General features: G+C 64.3%; 2 protein-coding genes across 7 annotated transcripts; one reads left to right on the forward strand and one right to left on the reverse strand.

Annotated features, from left to right (window-relative positions):
• Window positions 1–2,235: 2,235 nt before the first annotated feature.
• LOC135190987 (CYFIP-related Rac1 interactor A-like) lies at window positions 2,236–14,340 on the reverse strand. 6 transcript variants are annotated; one of them, XM_064172888.1, is made up of 13 exons: window positions 14,210–14,340; window positions 7,237–7,316; window positions 6,727–6,807; window positions 5,445–5,524; window positions 4,807–4,928; window positions 4,624–4,729; window positions 4,299–4,435; window positions 4,061–4,138; window positions 3,835–3,951; window positions 3,647–3,726; window positions 3,433–3,559; window positions 2,915–2,985; window positions 2,236–2,814 (listed from the first exon to the last, which is right to left on the reverse strand). In XM_064172888.1, exons 4-13 carry the CDS (start codon window positions 5,515–5,517, stop codon window positions 2,751–2,753), a joined length of 975 nt encoding a protein of 324 aa, XP_064028958.1. In that variant the 5' UTR covers window positions 5,518–5,524; window positions 6,727–6,807; window positions 7,237–7,316; window positions 14,210–14,340; the 3' UTR covers window positions 2,236–2,750. The 6 variants fall into 6 exon arrangements, with proteins under 6 accessions (XP_064028958.1, XP_064028956.1, XP_064028955.1 ...); XM_064172886.1 differs by lacking the exon at window positions 14,210–14,340 and adding an exon at window positions 10,002–10,190 and having other exon boundaries at window positions 6,779–6,807; XM_064172885.1 differs by lacking the exon at window positions 14,210–14,340 and adding an exon at window positions 10,002–10,190.
• Window positions 13,486–17,979, forward strand: HPCAL4 (hippocalcin like 4). Its single transcript, XM_064172890.1, has 4 exons — window positions 13,486–13,635; window positions 15,673–15,842; window positions 15,980–16,195; window positions 16,572–17,979. The coding sequence occupies exons 2-4, from the start codon at window positions 15,681–15,683 to the stop codon at window positions 16,767–16,769; spliced, it is 576 nt and encodes a 191-aa protein (XP_064028960.1). The 5' UTR covers window positions 13,486–13,635; window positions 15,673–15,680; the 3' UTR covers window positions 16,770–17,979.
• Window positions 17,980–20,181: the final 2,202 nt, after the last annotated feature.

Genomic DNA, 20,181 nt, shown 5'->3' on the forward strand with positions numbered 1-20,181 from the left:
CACTGGTGGCCACCATCCCTGCAGCTCAAAGCAGCCAAAAGTCCCTTGGATGATATCACCAAACCCCAGCACGGTGAGGGCTGGAAGGGACCTCTGGAGATCATCCAGACCAACCTCCTGCTTAAAGTAAGGACACCTCCAGCATGTTCCTGAGGTCCAATGTCCAGGTGGGTTTGAGAATCTCCAGAGCAGGAGACTCCAGAACCTCTCTGGGCAGCCTGCTCCAGGGCCCCAGCACCCTCACACCAAAAAGTTTCTCCTCGTGTTGAGGTGGAAGCTCCTGGATCTCAGACCCTCCACTGTGATGTTTGAGGACTTGTGCTTGCCTCTGTCGGTTCCCTTTCCTGCCACGTTCTGCTCCACTGCTCACCCTGCAGGACGTTTCTCATCCCCACGCTGCTGCCCTTGGCCGGCTCGGGCTGTGCCACCTGCTCTGCCCTGCGGGGAGCTGCCTGGGGACAGCTGGGGCTGAAGCCACAGATGTGGCATGAGTTTGGCCTCAGAGGCAGCGCCATGGGGGCCCTCACGGGTGGCTGGGCTGCAGCTCTGCGCCGGGAGCTGGCCAGCACCGGGGCCCTGTGGCACAGCTGCCACCTCTCCCGGCACCGGTGACCAGCTGCTGCCTGCGCCCGGCTTCGGTGCTGGCTTTGAAGGAGCTGACTGGCCCTTGCCCCCTGGCAGAGCTCCTGGGTGATGCTTCCCAGCTCTTCCCACCCCAGTTCCCACACTGCAGGGACAATCCTGTCCTGGTGCCTCATATGGGCTGGGGACCGCCTGGGGGATGGCATCACCCGGGGATGGCAGCTCCTGCAGGCACAGGGCAGCTGCTGCCACCACACTCAGGCCTCGTCCCCAGCTCCCCAGTGCCGTGGAACACTGCAGGGACAGAGCCAAGCCCTGGGGGTTGCTTTTGGTGGGGTGGAGCCTTTGGGACCTGCTTGGGGTCAGCAGGGCTGGAGGTAGCCACTGGGAAACTGAGCTGGTGCCTGGAGCTGGTGCCTGGAGCTGCTGCCAGGGCAGGGAAGGGGTTTGGGGCTTCTTGGCACCGGTTTGGGTGGGCTGTGGGGAGGCTGTGGCACAGGAGCCCAGGAGGAGCTGTTGGCCAAGGCTGCTCAGCAGCTCCTGAGCTTGGCAGCAAAGCCTGGGTGTGCCCGGACGGAGCCTGGCACTGGGCCCAGGAAATGCCAGTGCCCAAAGGGCTGAGGGTGCCAGCTCTTCCCCCTGCTTTGTCCTCTCCTGGAGCTACTCGTGATCCCCTGGGGCTGCCCGTGGCTGGGGGTGCTGGTGGGCACCCACGCGGGTCTGGGGTCGTGGGGGCCGAGCCGGACTGCCAGCTGCAGTGGCTGGGATGAGTGGCCCCATGTGGGCACCACGAGCGAGTCAGTGAGGAAGTCTGGGGCTGTGGGGACACTTCTCCACCCCCTGTGGCTGTCACCCACTGCACTGAGGCGAGGAAAAGCCACCAGAAAGCCACCATGCATGAGGGCTCTGGGGTCCCAGTGTCACACGTGGGGTGCCCACCACCAGCACAGGTGGCACAAAGTGGCTGCCCAGTGGGAAATGCCACAGGAAGGGGACCTCTGCCTGGCTGGAGTGGGCATCAAACCTCAGGCTTGGCCCTGTGCCCCAGGAGTGTGGCTGTGGCAGGGAATGTCCTGAGGTGTCCCCATGGTGGGGGTGGTGCAGCTCCAGCCAAGGGCTGGCACAGGGCCCTGTGCTCCAGGGTGCCCGTTCAGGGGGCTGCAGGCGGGGAGCAGAGGCTGAGCTGGCGCAGGGGGGGAGCCCGAGGCCGCTTTGTGGCGGTGTCACAGGGCCCTCTGCCGGCAGAGGCACGGGCAGGTGGCACCCAGCCATGGCCTCCGGCAGCCTCCCAGTCCTGCCAGTCTGCAGCCCCTGGGGCATTGGGGTAGGAGGATGCCTTAGGTGGGCCGACTTGGGGGCAGCCCCACCATGGTGGTGGGGGTCACCCTGGGGGCCAGCCCTTGGTTGTTGTCCCTTTGGGTCGCTGGCAGTGCCAGAGTGGGGCTGGGACGTGGATTGGTACCCAGCAGGAAGCAGGAACAGGCTCCCAGTGCGTCCGGGAGAGGGTTCATAGTCCTTGGCGGGGGGTGGGGGGCGCGTTCCGTGCTGGGGGTGTCACAGATGGGACCCTGGGGGGGGTCAGTGAGGGCTGAGCACAGCGGTCCAGGTGCCTGAAGCCAGGGCAGGGCTGGGGGGGACACAGCAGAGACCCCAACCATTAAATGTCATTTTATTGCACACCCAAAGAGAGGCTGTAGAAAAGAGGAGGTGAGTGGAGCCTTGCTGAGCCCCTGCCCACACCTGCAGGCATCTCTGCTCTTCCTCCTCCTCTTCCTCTGCAGCCAGATGCTCGGGGACAAGGATGAGGACAGGGCTGACACCTGCCCCTTTCCTCCCTCCCCAAGGTGCCCTCCCATGCCATGGGCACTGACTGCCACCAGCCCTACAGGCACGTCCCTGCCCGGGTCCATCCTGCCTGGCCCCAGCACCCCCCTCCCCCAGCGTGGATGTCCCCAAGGTGCCACTCACACCTCGTGTCCGGTGAGTGAGCGTTGATTAGGAGGGGGTGGGAGGAGGGGTGGGGGTGGGGCAGGAGTGCCCTGGGGGTGGCCCGGGGCCGTTTTCGTGATTATTTTCGTATTTCTGTGTATTTCTTCTGGTCCCTTTCCCCCTGGCCCCGGGGAGCAGTGCGGTGCTGGGCGGAGCTGGGGACGGTGCCACCCCCCCGCTCACTGCAGCAGGGCCCGGATCTGTTTGGAGGTGGTGTCGTCGTTGAGGTGCCGAGTGGTGTACCTGCACGGAGAGGGCACAGTCACCCCCCCCGGCACCGCCACCTGCTCCGCTGCCAGCCCGCAGAGCCAGCCGCAGCCCTGCGCCGCCGCCCCCAGCTCACCTCAGAGCGTTCAGCAGCCCCTCGGTGCTGGTCGAGGGTTGATCCTTCAGCACTTTGATGCAGCCTTTCATCTGGTGGAGGGAGCGAGAGCGGCCGTGAGAGCCTGGAGGCGCCCCCAGGGGCTGCCCCCTTCCCTTCTGCCGAGGTGGGGCACAGGAGGTGCCACCCCAGCCCGAGGAGAAGCTGCTTTACTGCCAGGCTGCTGCAGCCCTGGGGGGTTGAAGTCTCCTCCTCTGGAGACCTTCCAGGCGCATCCGGACAGTGCAGCGCTGTGTGACCTGCTGCAGGTGACCCTCTGCTGGGGGGGGTGGGCTGGATGATCTCCCTTCCAACTCCTGTGATTCCTCCCCACCCTCCTCCTCCTCCTCACTGCTCCAGGTGGGGCTGAGCTCTGCACCAGGTCAGACAGAAGCGCCCCCACAGGGGACATGCAGGCGGAGGGACCCCCTGGGTGTCACAGCTACACTGGGATGAGCGGGACGGCTGTGGCCCCCCAGGTGCACCCCACGGCCACTCACATCGATCTTGGAGGTCTTGGCAAAGGCTCCCACGGGGTGGACGTGGTCGTAGAGGATGATGACGCCAACCATCACCCGCATGCAGAACAGGAGGGTCTCGGTGTTGGTGAAGCGGCTCCGGTACTCCCTGTGCGGGGGCAGGGGCTGGCTGAGCCCACCAGGCTGCCAGCCTGGCACCCAGACGCCCCCCCCGCCCCCCCCGCCGGGTACTCACGGGGTCTCCAGCATCACCCTGCAGACGCAGGCCATGGTGCTCAGGCAGTCGGTTGTGTCCTCGATCGGGAGGGTCTTGTTCTGAAACCCAGCAGGTCCTGGCTGCCATTTCTCTTCCTGGCCCTGCTGCGGTGCCAGGGCTGGAGGGAGGCTTCCCTCTGCCCGAGGGTGCCCCCTGGCCTCGCTCACCTCTGAAACAAACTTGGTGGTGGCATTGCTGAGTGTTTTGAGCATGGGGGTGGCCTCGGCATAGAAGAGGGACATCCTGTTGGCCATCTCATTGTTCACCTCGCTCTCCGCATCCAGCTGCGAGGGAGGACGGGGAGGGCCGTTGGGGGGGCTGACTCCTCCCCTCTGAGCCTCCCCAGCCTGGTGACCCTCCCCGGGCGGGGTGGGGGCAGCATCGTCCTCTCACCTGCAGGTTGTTAATGCGGTTTCGGCTGATGGTCCTCCTGTAGTAGCTGAAGTCGTTCTGGATGGCAGGGTTGGTCATCTGGGAGGGGCAGTTTGACTTTAGGGACCAAGGTGGGGGCCAGGACCAGTTTGGTGTGCCCGGGATGAGCCTTGGGGTCACAAGGGACTGCACTGCCTCTTAGCTTTTGCATGGCTTCAATGTGGGCACCCTCCCAGCCCAAGGGGTCACAGGGAGGTACCTTGAGCTCATCGAAGCTGAGGGTGAAGTGGAGAATCTCAGCGAACTGCTTGGCCAAGGCTTGCTCCCGCTCGAGGTGCTGGGTTGGGGCGTATGGGGGGCTGGTGAGGGCCTCCAGCAAGCTCCGCAGGGCATTCTCTGGGGACAAAGCACCACTGGTCCCCGCCCTGCTCCCCTGCACCTCCCCAGCCCCACCTGGGGAAACTGAGGCACGGGGCGGTGCGGGCATCCACGGCTGAGCACACCCGCGGGCTGGGCTGCCGCGGACCTGCCCCATGGAGGGATGTGGCATGCAGGGAGGGGGGGATGGGGTCTGAAGAGCTCACCCAGCCGCAGGGAGAACTCATAGAAACGCTTCAGCTTGGCGACCAGCGGGCACACAGCGCCCCAGGCCCTCTCCTGCAGCCGCAGATCCCCAGGGTTCTGGATGGCCTACCGTGGGGAGAACACGGGTGACTGCTCCACGTCGTGGTGGGTGTGTGGGCAGCGGGCACCGGAGCTGTACCCACCTCTCGGATCTCCTGCCCGGCGCCCGTGTACGACTGCAGCTCGGCCAGCACCGCCTGCGCCTCCTCCAGCACAGCGTTCACCTGGTTCCACACTGCCGTCTCGGCCTCCGTCGGCTGCGCATCTGCAGGGCAGCGCCCCGGGGAGAGAAACCCGCAGGGCTCTGAGCGGGGCCCCGGGCGGCGAGAGCCGGAGTGGGGTGCCAGCACCCCAGCCCGCAGCTCCCCCCGCCAGCCCGCAGCCCTTCCTGGCGGGTTTCTCCCCCTGCTCCATCTCCTTGCCCCAGTTCGAGCCGAGTCACGGAGAGGGGACAAGTAAGGGGTGAGTCCTGGCTGCCCTGCGACCGTGGTCCTTGCTCATGGGGGGTCCCCGAGCAGCCCCCAGCCCCGGGGCTGGCCCCGACGGGCTGCAAAGCGCCGCGGGGAAGAGGTGCAGAGAGATAGCCCCAACGGGCGTGGGTCTGCCCAACAGCCACGGACCCCCCTCCCCGGGGTGACCCCCGGACGGCAAAAAGGTGGGGGGAGGACATCTGGGATGGGCGCGATGCGATGGGCGACGAGGGACGAGAACTCAAAATGGTGTGGATGTGGAACTCAGAATAAGGACGAAACAGAACAGGAAAATAAAAATCCCATCTCACTTTCAAAGTCAAGGAAAAAATTAGGGCCTTGGTCAAGTTCGTTATAAGTCAACACTTTAAGAAGGTTCCCCATGTGAAACCTGCAAGAGAAGAAACAAGAGGAAAAAAGCATGACGGTGAGGGGGTGCTCGGGGAAGAGGTGCGGGGCTGCGGGCAGCGCCCGGCGGCGGTTTGGAGCCCCCGGTCCCCGCCCTGCTGCTCCCCGGGAGGGCTTGGGGGTGCCGCTGAGGTGACCCCCAACGGCTGCTCCCGGCCCCGGGCTGCAGCCTCTTCCCCCCGCAATGGTGATGAGCGCTGGCGGATGGGTGATGGAGAGGAAGGAGCGAAGGGAGGAGGGAGCCGCCGGGCTCCGGCGAGGAGGGCGAAGCGGTGAGCGAGTCCCTCGGGTCTCGGCTACAGGCGTCCCCCCACCTCTAGCTGCGGGTCCAAGCCCAAAAAGGGGAGTCCTGGGGAGCCCCCACAGCGCCCCCGTTCCAGTGCCGAGGTGCTGCTGGAAGCGGACGAAGGCGAAGCTGCCTCAAAGGACGCAGGAGGAGCCAGGAAGGAGTCTCGCTGTGGGAGAGGGGTGGCTGTGACCCCGGCCCTGGCTATTTTGGGGTGTGCGGGTGCTGGAGCTGCTGTGGTGAGCTGAGCTCGGCCTCTCCCCGTCGGGGCCCGGGGTGAGCGGTTGCTGCTGCACTATTTTTACCCCTCTGGCTCTTGCTCTGAGCTGTGCCTCGAGAGGAAGGGGGAGGAAAGGGGCCCCGCGGGGCTGCTCTGCGCCTGCTGTCCTGCCATGGCGGCCACCATCTCCCGTATGCTCCTGTGCCCTCCCCAGAGCTGTGCTGTGCTGGCACAGTCGGCCCAGGCCAGTGGGCAGCTGGGGTCGTGCACCTTGGGTCCCCGACCCCCGTTCCTCGGGCACAGGCTGCAGTCACCACTGCCTCTCCTGGCACGGCTCCTTCTGTCCTCCTTTCCCTGGCCTCCACGGGGGTGGCAGGGGACGTGCCACACGGCCACTCAGCCCAGCAGCAGCGGGCACACGCCTGGGGTCCTCCTGGCCCGGGTTCTGCTGCCGGGACGTGTCCTGCACCCCCACCGCTCGGCCAGGGACTCCTCCTTGGTGCTTTCAGGGATGGGGCAACTCTCAGGGTCCCGCTCCGCTGCCCCACTCAGCCCTCCGTGGGCTGTGCCTGGGCACACGGGGCAGCTCGGGGGCACTGTGCCTGTCCCCATCTTCTGGAGAGCAGCCTCGGCAGCGGCCCTGGCCCCCTCCCGCGCCCGCCCTGCTCACAGGACTTACTTTCAAAATCCAGGAAAAAATGGGGACAGTTTTCTAAATCTTTGCCCAGTACCTTTATCAGGTTGCCCATGGCCAGCAGACCTGAGCGAGAGAAACACAGCAGAGTGGAGCGGCACCAGCGCCCGAGCCCCCGCCCCGCCGCCGCGGCGCCTGCCTGCACCCACCCCCCTGGGCTCTGCCGGCCCCCGGCCCCTGCCCCGACCCGCCCCTGGCCAGGGCGCAGGCTTGGGAGCGTTTGCCAGAACGTGGCAGCTCTCCCCACGCTGCTGCCACTGCCCTTAGTGGGGGTGAGCAGGGAAGTGGGGTGTGGGCTCACAGGGGTCACTCTTCCTGTGTGTGACACCTCCCCCGAGGCGCCCCAGTTCCCCCACCCCAGCCCCAGGGAGGGGGCTGCCCCAGGTGACCCCCGCTAGGTCATGCCAAGCCGCCAGGGTGACAGGGCTGGGGTTTCTGGTGGTGCCCTCACCAGAGCATCTCACCCACCCCGCGGCCGCGGTGCTGGGTCCTTACCTCAGACCTGGTGCGGTGGCAGCTATGGCAGGAGCAGGGCTGTGCCACCTGCCTGAATCACTTCATGGGCCGGCAGGGACCTGAGGGCAGGAGGACACGAGGGTCAGGCCACCCACGGGGGCACCTCCTTACCCAGGGGGCCAGGAGGTGGGTGAGCAGGCAGGCAAGCAGGGTGGGACACTGCTTCTCCCAGCCCTGGCTCACAGCCAGCAGCCTTCATCTGATTTGCCTCCATCATTTTTCCACTGCCAGCAGCTGGCGTTGCCAGGAGCTCACCGGGCACTGGCTGAGCTTCACCTTCCCTGTGCCCTCCTTGGGGGCACCTGCCAGCAGCTGCCCCCATCTTTCCTTGGTGAGGCCAAGGTGTCCCCCCCCTCTCAGGGATGACCTTCCCTGTGCCCCTGGCTGGGTTTGCTCTGCTCTGTGTGAAGATCCCTGCCTGCTGCTGCTGAAGCACAACCCAAAGCCTGCATCCTTTGGGATGCTCCCTGAGTTCCCACATTTCCTGCAGGGCTGGAAGGGAGGCAGCCTTGGCCCCGTGGTGTTAGTGGGCTCCAGGAAGCAGCTGTGGGGTTTAGCAGGTTGTTAATTAAGCACTTGGGTTTAATTAATGTGGCTGGGGAAGGGGAGAGGGAGAGCTGAAAGAGGCAGTGGTGGTGGGGAGGGATGAGGTGGCTTTGTGCCAGGGATGGGATTGCTGCCCCCCAGCCCAGTGCCCCCTGTTTGGCTCCAGTGCAGACCATAGGCATCAACAGTGAGGGCTCTGCCTTCCTCCTCTTCCTCCTGGTCCTGGTAAGTGATGGATTTACACTGAGGCTGCCTAAAATGCATCAACCTCATGCCCCAGTGATGCTTTGGGGGAGCCAGGGCACCCAGGTTGGGTACTGCACACCCTGCCCCCATTTCCCCACAAGAAGTGGGTGCTCATGCCCCATAGTGGGGCACAAAGACACCAGGTGAGCCCAGTGCTGGGTGCTGGGGGTGTTTTGGATGGGTGCTGGGCCCTGCAGGACAGTGCTGGGGGGCCCTGGGGTTGGGAGATTTGCACCTGCTGAGCTCCAGCATCTGCACACAGGCTGTGATCAGCACAAGGGTGCCCTCGTCCCTGTGCCACCAGTGTCCTTGACGGGCAGCCTGGGGCTGGGATTTGTCACCACCGAGCTCTGCCTGTGCCCAGGGAGGGAGCGTGGATGGGGTCCCACGGTCCCCAGTGTGGGGACAGCCTGGTATGAGGCCTGATCTGTGCTGGCTGGGAGGGGGGGACCGCTGCAGCCCCCCTGCTTTGTGGGGGCTCAGCCCCCAGTTTGCATCATTTCCTTGGTCCCAGGTGCCCATGGCCCATGGTGGCTCTTGGCCCCGGGACCCTCACGCATGTCCCCCGGGGGTGCTGCCATGGGGGGTGAGTGGTTCCCTCCAGCACAGGCTGCTGTGGGGCTGAACTGGGGCACCCACACACCACAAATCACCTGGGAAAGGCTCCCCCCGTGCAGAGCTGCTCTGTGGGGAGGATGCAGGGCAGGAGGCAGCTGATTCCCTGTCCCCAGCCATACCTGAGCTGGCCTCGAGTTTTGTCCCTCCCTGTGGTGGCCTCCCTGTGCCCCAGCCCGGCCCTGGCACCCCTTCCTCTCTCTGTACCCTCTCCCTACTCTCCACGAGCATCCTGCCCTGTGGAGACCCCACAGCGAGTGTCACCTCTGTGGGGACATCCCAGCTAATGGGGTGAAAACCCCCCCCCTCCTGCACAGGCAGGGCCAAATCCTGCACCCCAAAGCATCTCCCCCCAGCAGCCCGCGGTACCCAGGCTGGCCACGCCAAAGGGGCAGCGTTGCCATCACTGTGTCACCCCGGGGGGCCTTTCGGGGGCTGTGCCCCTTTGCTCTTGGCACAGCACCGCTGTGGGCACCGCAGCCTGGTGCAGCACCCCACCCCCGGCCTGGAGCTGGGTGCCCCTTCCGTTTGACTCGGCTCCACGACTCGTGGACACCCCTTGCCCCCTTGGGCTCCCGATGGGTGCTGGAGCCGGTGCCCACCGCCACCACCGAGCCCCCGCCGTGCAGCCGCCCCCCGCCCGTGGCCGCACTGGCAGCGCCGCAGTGGCAGGGTCAGACACGAGGTGCCTGAAGGATTTTGCCAGGGCGGGGAGGGAGATTTCTCACCCTGGGAATAGGATGCTGGGGCCAAATCCTGCCCCAGGATGAACCAGAGCACCTCCATCCCTGCCCAGGGTGGAGTTGGAGCTTCCTGGGGCTGTCACTCCCCACCTCGGCTTGAGAACCTCCCGGGCTTGGAGGGTGGTGCGAGTCCCTCCGTGGGGCTGAGCCCCACATGGCGCTGAGCCCCCATAACCTAAGGGATCGGAGGGGTGCTGGGGGCCTCCCCCCCGCCTGGCTGCGGCGGTGGATGAGCGGCAGGATTTACCGCAGGGCTGCCGGGGCGCCGAGCCGCAGCACCCCCCCCAGCACAGCAGCGAGCACCCAGCCGTGTGCCCGCACCCACCCGGGGCCACCTTGGGGCTGCAGCGCCCGGGAGAGGGGAGGGGGGGTAGGGTACTGGGGCTAGGCTGCACCCACCCCCTCACCCCCCCACTCCTGGGGGCACCCAGCAAGCGTTGGGGGCGCAAAGGGAAAGAGTAGCCCCGCTAAGCAGTTCGGATCCCCGGGGGGAGACAATCAGCGGCTGCCGGAGCCCCCTCACCCCGCTCCCTCCCCTGCTCTCAGGCCTGGTGACATCCCTGTCCCCTGCCCCCCGTGGCCGCTGGTGCTCACCGTGGCCGTGGGGTGCTGGAGGCGTGGGCAGGCGGCGGCGGCTGCGGGGGCGTCTGCGGCTGCTGGCGGAACGCGGGAGTCGGGGCAGAGCCGTGTGCGTGAGCCGCCCTGCGCCAGCTGCCAATGCACCACAAAGACCACCATAGCCCCCAGCCCCCCCCGCCGCCCCCCACGCCACTGGTGACGGTGACGTCTCAAGTGTGAGGGAGATGAGGACGCTTAACCCCATGCGTGCCAGGCAGCGAACCTGCCTGGGTGAGGGCTTTGGGTCCTGCCGGGGTGCTGCTGGGTGTGGGGGGGACGTGATGAGCGTGAGTGGGTACCTCTGTGTGCCCCCCCCCCCCCCCCCGCCTTTGCAGCCAGCCCCGGCTTAGCACCTACAGTCTGCTCCGAGCAGGGAGAGCGATGCCCTACATTTCCCTTTGCTCCTGGATGGCAGCGCTATCCACCCACCCCCCGCCGCCCTCCGGCCCTCTCTGCGGGGGTGGGGACAGCCTTTGAGCCCACCCAGTGCCACCGCCATGGGGCCAAGCCAGATGCATGCCCCCGGAGCCCAGGTGTGGCCAGGCAGCACCATGTGTCCTCTGCCGCCTCATCCCAGCCCACAGCCAGGAGGGGGCTGGCTGGCACATGCCAGCACAGAGCTGTTCCCAGAGGGGTGGGGAGGGGGAGGTAGGACCCGGATGGGGAGCCTCAAATCTGGAGTATTTCTGCTTTTCCATCCCCTTTCCCAGGCTGGTGCCAGGCATGGCTGTGGGGGCACCAGGAGGGTCTCCCAGCAGCGTGGCCACCTCTGGATGCAGCTTGCCCAGTGGCAGCTCTTTGCTCTTTCACAGGGGCATTCCTATGCAGGAAAACATCGTGTGGGTGCCCATCCTACAGCACCTTGATGCCAGGGCTTGGAGGGCAGGGGAGGGACCTGGTGAGTGGCTGGGTAAAAGGCTGGTGAGGAAAGATGGTTTGAAGGGATGGAGAAATGGACAAGAGAGTGAAAACAATCCCTGTTTTGCTCCAGAACTCTGCCAACCACAGCTCAGTTAGTGGGGCTGGCACTGCCTTTCCCATGGTCACATGTGTGCCAGGGGAGAAGCCACCTGGAGTCCATCCTGGCATCCCAGCATGTGCCCACAGCCCACAGCCCCCTGCCCCAGCTGTGGCACTGTGAATAAAAGGAGGGTTGCAGTGGTTGTGGTCTGAAGGGATGTGACATAGGGAAGAGACCTCCAAGCTCCTCCAACCTAGCACCCAGCCCTGCCCAATCAACCAGACCATGGCACTAAGTGCCCCAGCCAGGCTTGGCTTCAACACCTCCCTGGGCAGCCCATTCCAAAGCCAATCACTCTCTCTGCCAACAACTTCCTCCTAACATCCAGCCTGAACCCCCCCTGGCACAGCTTGAGGCTGTGTGTCTATCCCAGGACTTCCCCTCCCTGCCCAGCCGATGACTCCCGGGGTGATGGACCCGCCCAGAGCCATGCCGTGGGGGTGCTCAAGGCAGAGGAAGGTTGGGCGTGGGGGTCACAGAGGGGCTGGCTGAGCTCCTGCCATCTGGCCACGCAGTGGGACGTGGGCTGTGGGCAGACTGGGATGAGCGGTGGTGACTCCTGCTCCCCACAGCTGCCAGCAGTTTTGGGGAGGGGGAGGCTGATCCAGCTCCAGCAGCCCCCTGGCAGTGGGGGGGTGTGGCTGTGGGGTCCTTGCCGTGGGGCACAACCCCCCAAAGCTGTGCTACTGCGGGCCGTAGCCACTGGGGGAAGCTGCAGTCCTTTGGAACCGGCGGCGTGGCTGGGAAGGAGGGGTTATAGCACTCGGCGAGGTCCTGGCAGCTCTCAACCCCAGGGACCCCGGCACAGGGAGCTGCAGCGACGCTGCTGCAGCAGTGGGGAGCAAAGGGCTGCCATGGAGCCAGGGGTGCCAGCAGAGCTGGTGTGCCCCCACAGCCCGGGCCAGCCTGGTGTCCCCTCTGCAACGTCAGAGCCCACAGCTCTGGGTGCTGGGCTCATGTCTTGGCTTGGGGTGCCCCCACTTGGGTGCTGGGCTCAGCTGGGTGCTCGTGGCCAGCTACACACAGGGCTCCCCAGCGTCAGGATTTGGGGTGCCACAGCCCCCCGAACATTGGACACCCCAGTACCCCACAGCTGCCCTTGTCCTAGCCTAGCCCCCCCCCTCTCTCTTGCAGCGGCCCCACGTCCCCTTTGGCACGCAGTGTCCCGGGAGCTGAGCTGTGCCAGCCTCAGCCCTGGCAGCCAGACCATTCCAATTAAGCCCTCATTAATTTTTCATCCCCCCCTCCCCCTGTGCACACCCTGAGCGCAGGCAGTTTGCAGTGGTGCTAATTGATGTCTTCTTTGCTTAAGCATGCAAGCGGCGGCAGTGAGCTGCCCGGCTGGCACGGGGGGGGGGGCTCACGGAGAGCCTTCGGCCAGGCGAAGCTGAGTGCCCAGCACCTGGCTGGTGGAGGCTACTGGAGTGACCTAAAAGCCGCGGGGATGAATTGTCCCCTCCTGGGTGAGGATCCTGCCCTGGGCAGGGGTCACGTCCAGCCCTGGGGGGAGTCTCAGACCCTCTGCCCGTGGGACAGGTGGGTGCTGGCTGCCTGCAGCCCGAGCACAGCTGCAGACATTGATGTGCCTTCCTCCTCCTCTCCTCCAGCTGGGGCAGCTTCTGCAGCTCCACGCAGCCAGCTCCATAGCGGGGGTTGGGTGCTCCCAAAGGCAGGGCAGAGCTGGGCAGGGCAATGATCTGAGCCACGGCAGCCCCCAGCCCCACTGGGGACTGGGATGGGGACTTAGCCGTGCCTGGATGGAGACTTCATCCGTGCTCAGTAGCCCCCAGCTGCAGACGGACACCGGTGGCACCGGAGTGGCAGAGGGATGGCCAAGGTCACTGCGAAGAGCTGCCAGTGATCACCATGGAAACACTCCACGTTTGGTTCTGGAGATCAGGGCTGTTTCCTGCATCCTTCCTCCTTCACCTTCAGCTGCAGCTCTGCCAAGGGAGGAGCACTGGGGTGTGTCCTGGTGTCCCCTCTGCAGGCAGCACGGCCCTGCCACCGCTGAAGCACGCCAAAGAATGGGGATTTTGGGGTGCTTTGGTATCAGCCACCACCAGGGATAGAAGCCAGAGGTGTTTGAGTGGGGTATAGTGAGGAGGAGGAAGTAGGGAAGCAGCAGCAGAGAGGGCCAGCAGGAGGAGGGATCAGGGAGCACAGTGAGGGTCTGCTCAGGACTGGGGACCAGGCAGTGCCAGCAGCGTCCCTGAATCCTGGTCCCAGCATCCCACTGCCAGCATCCCCCCTGCAGCCCACTGCCAGCATCCTGGCCCCAGCATCCCTTCTACCTCCTCCCTCCAGCATCCCACTACCATTTCCTTTCCCAGCATCCCAGTACCCCCCCCAGTATCCCACCTCGACCCCCGCCGCAGCCCCTCCCGGCTGATTGACAGCGCTCCCAGCCAACGGGCGAGCGTCGCCGTCGGCACTGGGGGGGAGTTTGCAGGCGGCCCCCGGCTACAAGAGGGGCGGGAGCGGCGCGGGCAGAGCCGGAGGGCTGGACCGCGGCCCCTCCGGTACCGGCACCGGCTCCGTGCCCCGCCCGGCCCCACCGAGCCGCTTCCTGCCCGCGCCGTGCCACAGGTAAGGGCCATCGGGGCTGGGAGCCGCTCCCCGGTGCGGAGCTGCCGTCGGGGCAGGTACGGGCAGCCGTGCTCATCCCGGCAGCCAGTTCCAGCGGGTGCCGGTGCTCCGGAGCTGCCCCACCCCTTCCCCGGTGGGTAGAGCAGCCCTCGCACGCCCGAGTGCTGCTGCCCCCAGCCCAGCCTCCCCTTCCAGACCCCGGGGCAGGGCCCTGCGGCCCCTCCCTGCCGATCCCCAGGTGCCGATCCGTCGGGTGATGTTGGAGGCTGGTACCAGCCCCGGGTGGGGGACACCCGTAACGATCCCCCCCTGCCCTGCGCCGGCACCAGCAGCCAGTAACCGAGGACAATACCGCTGCTTTGAGACGAGAGCTTCACGCCAAGCATGTGATGGCCTTTGTGGTCCCTGCTGTCCCCTCCCCTGCCGTGGTCCCGTCCAGATTGGGGGATGGATGTGGTCCAAAGGATGCTGAGTCCTGGCTTCTCCCAGGGCTTTGCTTGCAGGGCAAGGTGTGGCGTTCCCTGATGTCCCATGCTGTTCCCTGGTGGAAAAGCTGCTCCCAGGCTGCACCCACCTGTCAGCATGGCTGGTGGGAGATGTGGGAGGACATGGGCATGGAGCGTGGCGGGCATCAATTGGTCCTTGCAGGTTAGAGCCAGACCAGGAGGACTCACATAGCTCCACAGCTGAGCGTGTTCTCCGTGGGCATCCAGACATGTCCTCAGCTCTGGCAGCTGGGGGGTGGTGGGCTAAGTGCTGCCACAGCAGGCGGTGACAGATGCTGGTGGGATGAAGGGGCAGGAAGCAGCTTCTGCCTGTGGGATGGGCTGGGAGTGGGAGAAGCCTCACAGTGCTACCAGGGGAGGCTTGTGCCCACCCCAGGGTACTCCCATGTCCCTCAAGCCCACATGGCCAGGAAACCAGGTGCTTGGGAGGGACACAGAGCTTGGTTGAGCTCCAGGTGAACTTCTACTCAACTCTCTCCACGGAGAACAGAGCTCCAGGAGCTCTCAGCAAACCATCTGCTGCTCAGGCTGAGCGGTGCCAGCAGCCAAGGCTGCGTGGGAGCGGGCACGGAGTGTATCAGAGCTGCTCCTCATCCTGCCCACGCAGCTGTGGGCTTGCCAGAGCTCTCCAGGGCACTGTGCTGTGGGCAAGGGGGAGCCTGCCCATGGACCTCGTTCTCACCAAGGGCTGACTAGGAGGCAAGTTGGGAATCACTGTGCCTGGCTGGACGTTGATGGTGCCAGTGAGGTGTCTCCCTGCTTTGATGGCAGATTGGTGCTGTCTCTTCTTTGTGCCATCCTTGCAGAGGGCAGCTGGGCATTGTGGCCTGGTAAAGGCCACGTGAGGAGGAGTTGTGAGTCTTCAGTTGATTTTTGGGTGCTTCTTCGTCTGCTGCCTGAAGGGAGCCAGGCTTGGAGATGGGATGGACTGGAGGTGATGCTGGGGAGGGACTATTGACAAGATCTTGTCATGCCAGGAGGAGGAGGAATGGGTTTAAACTGGCAGAGGGGAGATTGGAAGTGGATGTTAGGAGGAAGTTCTTTGCAATGAGGGTGGTGAGAGACTGGCATAGGTTAAGGGTGAGGAGACACTGGCACAGGTTTCCCAGGAAGGTTGTGGAGCTTCTGTGCTCCACAACCTCCCTGGAGGTGTTCAGGACCACCTCAATCAACCTGTTCCAGTGGGAGGTGTCCCTGCCCATACCAGGGAGTTGAAATTGGATGATCTTTGAGGTCCCTTCCAACCTAAACCATTCTATGATTCATTCTCTGCTGCTGGCTGTACTGCCAGGCTGCCCCAGGACCAGCTCCTGCACTACTCCAGCAGCAAAAGTCACAGCTGAGCATGGGCACTGAGCCTGTGCCCAGTGCCAGGGTCACTGTCCTGGCATTTGACAGTGCAAGGACACCTGCCAGCTGGGTGGAGCAGCTCCAGCACTGGGAAGAGGCATGCAGAGCTGGTCAGCAAGGACAGGGGGGCTCCAGCCCTCGCCGTGCCCGGTGTGCAGGAGCCTTTTGTTTTCCCTGCCAGGGGCAGCCATGGGCAAGCACAGCAGCAAGCTGGCCCCGGAGATGCTGGATGACCTGGTGAGGAGCACAGAGTTCAGCGAGCAGGAGCTCAAGCAGTGGTACAAAGGCTTCCTCAAGGACTGTCCCTCTGGCATCCTTAACCTGGAGGAGTTCCAGGAGCTCTACATCAAGGTGGGCTCTGTGGGAGGGCTCAGGTGCTGCCCGTGGGGCTGGGGCAGCCTGCTCCTGCTGGGACAGAGGGGGAGACTCCACGCTGAGCTCCTCCTCCTTGTTTCTCTCTCTCTCTTTCTCTCCTCCCCTCGCTGCAGTTCTTCCCCTACGGAGACGCCTCCAAGTTCGCCCAGCACGCCTTCCGCACCTTCGACAAGAACGGCGACGGCACCATCGACTTCAGGGAGTTCATCTGTGCCCTGTCTGTCACCTCCAGGGGCACCTTTGACCAGAAACTCAACTGGGCCTTTGAGATGTACGACCTGGATGGGGACGGGAAGATCACACGCCTGGAGATGCTGGAGATCATTGAGGTACTGGCTGAAATCAGCAGGGCCAGGCTGGTTCCCTCCCCCCACCCTCCCTTTTGTTTTTGGAGGCTTTTCACATCTCTTGGGTTCTCTTTTATCTTTTTTTTTTGGCATCAAAGGATGATTTTTCTTCCCTAGAGCCTTGCTTGAAGGGCACCTGATGTGACCCTGATTGTGCACAGCTCCTGCCAGCACCTCCCTGGGCCCCAGCAGTGCAGCAATCCTGTCCCCTTGCCATGCCCTGGGGTCTTTAGCATCACAGAATGGTTTAGGTTGGAAGGGACCTCAAAGCTCACCCAGTTCCAAGCCCCAATCCTTCAGCAGGCTTCTGCCCATCCAGCATTCCCACTCTGCTCCTTTGCTTCCCCTCTTGCTGCAGGCCATTTACAAGATGGTGGGGACTGTGATCATGATGAGGATGAACCAGGACGGGCTGACCCCCCAGCAGCGTGTGGACAAGATCTTCACCAAGATGGACAAGGACAAGGATGATCAAATCTCCCTGGAGGAGTTCAAGGAGGCAGCCAGGAGTGACCCCTCCATCGTCCTGCTGCTGCAGGGTGACATGCAGAAATAGAGCCCTGGGGGCTCACTGCTGGACTGGCTGCAGCCAACCTCTGCCCCCCGTGGTGGTTTCCATCCCCAACTTCTGCTAAGCCTCCCCTGTGCCCTCTCTGTCCTTCCTGCCACCCTTCTGCCTCCACTCCCAGCTGCCCTGGGCAGCTCCTGTGCCCTGAGCACACACAGGCCAGGGGCTGCAGCTCTCCCTTGGTGGGTAGTAGAGCTTGCTCTGGGTATTGCTGGCTTGAGGTTACCTTCAGCTCAACCCTCTCCCATCCTGGATCTGGACTCCTTGTAGCCAGTGGTGAGCATCCTGCTGACCAGGGCCAACTGTTCCCACATTCCCTGCTTTCCCTCACTGCTCTGCCTGGCTCATTCCCTGATCCTAACTGAAACCAAATCCAGTCCTTTCCCCTTTCTGCTGATCCCCTGTCAGTGCTTGTGATGCCTCCAGGGAGGCTGGGAGGTCCCAAGTCATGACCCTGTTCTCTCTTCTGGTATTTCCCTGCGAGGCTGCCAGAGGGCTGGCTCCAGGGTGCTGGGGAGCTGGAGCAGGATGCTGCACCCTCCCTTAGCACTCCCTGTTTTAGCTTCCTCTGCCCAGCTTTAGCTTTTCCAGCCCTCCTCTTGTTGCTGGGAACAGTCAGGGCTGGTCAGAGCAGAGCATGAATGTCCATACTGGCTCCTGTATGTGCTCAGTGGCTGACCTCAAAAGCCACCTTCCACTCCATCACCTGTGTGAACTGGCAGGGCAAGTGGTGACCTCCACCTCCTGGCTGCCCTGGCAGCATCTTGTATGTTCTGTGGCATTTCTGACCTCCCTGGGTGCTCAGTTGATGCTTGGGGTCCTGAGTGGAAAGCAGAAGAGGTCTGACTCTCTGGGCTGCCCTGGGACAAGGTTGGGTGTGGGGGTGTTGAAGGCACATCCTGCTGCTTGGTGCAGAGGGGACTGCTGGGTCCTGCATTGAGGCTGTGGAGAGGTCTTCTTGGATTCTGCACCTGCTGAGCCTCCTGGCAAGGTTCTTGAGGCTGCAAGAAACACATCTGTCTCCATCCTCTCCCCCATCCCAGCCTGCTGCCTCCATCCCTCCTGCCCCAGGCCAGGGCTGTGGTCACAGATGTCTGCTCTGCAGGCTGTGGTGTCGCTGCCTGTGATGTCTGCCAGGAGGTGGTGGAGTTGGTGTCTCCTTTTCTAATGGAGAAAATAAACTGTCCCCCGTGTGTGATGTCCCTCCCCAGATGGCTCCTTGGGGAGCAGCTGCCTGCAGCTGGTTGGCAGGGTGAGATGGCAGCACTGCACTCCTGGGCATCGTTTGTGGCTGTCACCTGAGCCTGCGGCACTCCGAGGGATGGAGAAGCCTTTGGGGACAGCACAGTGGAGCTCTCTCAGCCTGAGGAGTCTTGAGGATGGGTGAAAGTGTAACCCTAAGGGGGCTGTCACCTCTGCGGGTAGGGAGGATCAGACAGCCCTGTCTGGTGCTGGAAATAGGGTTCAGGTGGCAGCCAGGAGCTGGCTTCTGGCCGTGCCCTTCCTTCAACCATGGACACCGCCAGGAGACCTCTGGCTTTGTGCTGGGCTCCATCCCACCGCTGTCACCCGCTGGGACCCGGCGCTGCTTTGGCGCTCCTGAGCTGCGGCAGAGCTGCTCCTGTCCTTCCTCCCAGCCCTGCCGCTCCCACCCCCACCGTCCCCACGCCTGGTTTCCTCTGTCCCTTCTCCTCCGGCGGCAGCCTGCACTGACAGTGCCTGTTGCTAAGGAGCTACCACCAGCTTCAAACACCTCTCTGTAGTTAATCAGGCAGCAGTGTGGGCTCCTGGGCAGCAGTGTGGGCTCCTGGGCAGCAGTGTGGGCTCCTGGGCGTGGGCTCCTGGGCAGCAATGTGGGCTCCTGGGCAGCAGTGTGGGCTCCTGGGCAGCGGTGTGGGCTCCTGGGCAGCAGTGTGGGCTCCTGGGCAGCAATGTGGGCTCCTGGGCAGCGGTGTGGGCTCCTGGGCAGCAGTGTGGGCTCCTGGGCAGCAATGTGGGCTCCTGGGCAGCGGTGTGGGCTCCTGGGCAGCAGTGTGGGCTCCTGGGCGTGGGCTCCTGGGCAGCAATGTGGGCTCCTGGGCAGCAGTGTGGGCTCCTGGGCAGCGGTGTGGGCTCCTGGGCAGCGGTGTGGGCTCCTGGGCAGCGGTGTGGGCTCCTGGGCAGCGGTGTGGGCTCCTGGGCAGCAGTGTGGGCTCTGGCTTGTGGTTCTGACCATGCTCACCCCGTCCTGCTTGGCCCCAACATGTAGGGAGGTGTGTGGCTTGGCTCCCAGCTTGCAGATCTCCAGCATCTCATCTGCCCTGCAGCAGGCAGCACCTGAGCACAGAGGTGGGCTCATGCCAAGGCCGTGGCAGTGTGTGCATTTTCAGGAGGGTCACTGATGGAGAGCTTTTCACCTTGGCTCTGGCTGCCATGCTGGCCTGGGCTGCCCAGGAGGCTGTCCCCAAGGCTCTGGTCCAGAGGGAGGGTTGGTCTTTAGCTGCCGGTGGAGAGGTTTGCACAAAACCCTTCTGCTGGCCTTGGTGCTGCTCTGCAGCTTCCTCCCAGGTGCTGCCCTGTGCTTGGTGAGACAAAATGAGCTCCTCCATCATTTGGCCCTTCCTGGCTGACCAGTTTGTGGCTCTGGGCTTCAGCTCCTTCTCCCCGGGGGCACCTGGGGCTCTGCTGCTCAGGGTGCAGTTTTCAGCCTGAGATGTGAAGCACAGAATGGAATCACAGAATGGTTCTGGTCCAACAAAAGACCTTTTAGATCAGCTCACTGAGTCCAAGCCTGGTGCTAAATCCTGCCCCTCAGCACCAGCTCCCTGTGCCTGGGCCGATCCCACCAAGCACAGATGGGAGGAAGGGTTTGGTGCAGAGCTTCAGCTGGTGCCCATGCTCACTCCACTCACTGGCTCAAGGTGCAGGTGACCCTGGCAGGGAGCTGGGTGCCAGCATCGTCGTGACCCACCAGGCAGCCTCTTCCCCTCCAGCTCCTCCTGCTAACCACCCCTGTGCCCTTCCAGCTCGCCCAGTGCCCTGGCATCGGTGCCACCCTGTGTCTTGCAAGGACAGACAAACCCCACCGACCTCCGGTGCTTTTGGGCCGAGAGTGACCGGGTGACACCCACGGGTGTCCTGTCCCCTCCTGCTCCCGTGTCCCCTCTGCTGAGGGCACCTTCCTGCCTCCAGCCCCTTCCCTTCTCTCCCAGGGGCTTGGAGGCGTCCCCCCGGGGCTGGCTTTGCCCCGGAGCGGCTGCGGAGCTCTCTCGCCGCCATCTCCTCCCCCCACACTGGGGGTTTAAGGGGGGGTCGGGGCGGGGGGGATGCTGTAACGGAGGAGAGACGGCGGCGGGGCGGGCTCGGTCCCGAAGAGGTTAAACCGTATCCCGGTGGGCTGAAACCCCGGAGCTTCATGGGA

This window comes from Pogoniulus pusillus, chromosome 37 (genome assembly GCF_015220805.1).
Source record: "Pogoniulus pusillus isolate bPogPus1 chromosome 37, bPogPus1.pri, whole genome shotgun sequence".
NCBI lineage: Eukaryota > Metazoa > Chordata > Aves > Piciformes > Lybiidae > Pogoniulus > Pogoniulus pusillus.

Coding starts and splice junctions, on each gene's coding strand:
- LOC135190987 (XM_064172883.1), bottom strand. CDS start 5,556: ATGCTTTTTTCCTCTTGTTTCTTCTCTTGCAGGTTTCACATGGGGAAC. Junction 3,952..4,060: donor ACCGCATTAACAACCTGCAG/GTGAGAGGACGA, acceptor CCTCCCTCGCAG/CTGGATGCGGAGAGCGAGGT. Junction 3,727..3,834: donor CCACCAAGTTTGTTTCAGAG/GTGAGCGAGGCC, acceptor GCTGGGTTTCAG/AACAAGACCCTCCCGATCGA.
- HPCAL4 (XM_064172890.1), top strand. CDS start 15,681: ATGGGCAAGCACAGCAGCAAGCTGGCCCCGGAGATGCTGGATGACCTG. Junction 15,843..15,979: donor TCCAGGAGCTCTACATCAAG/GTGGGCTCTGTG, acceptor CCCTCGCTGCAG/TTCTTCCCCTACGGAGACGC. Junction 16,196..16,571: donor AGATGCTGGAGATCATTGAG/GTACTGGCTGAA, acceptor CTCTTGCTGCAG/GCCATTTACAAGATGGTGGG.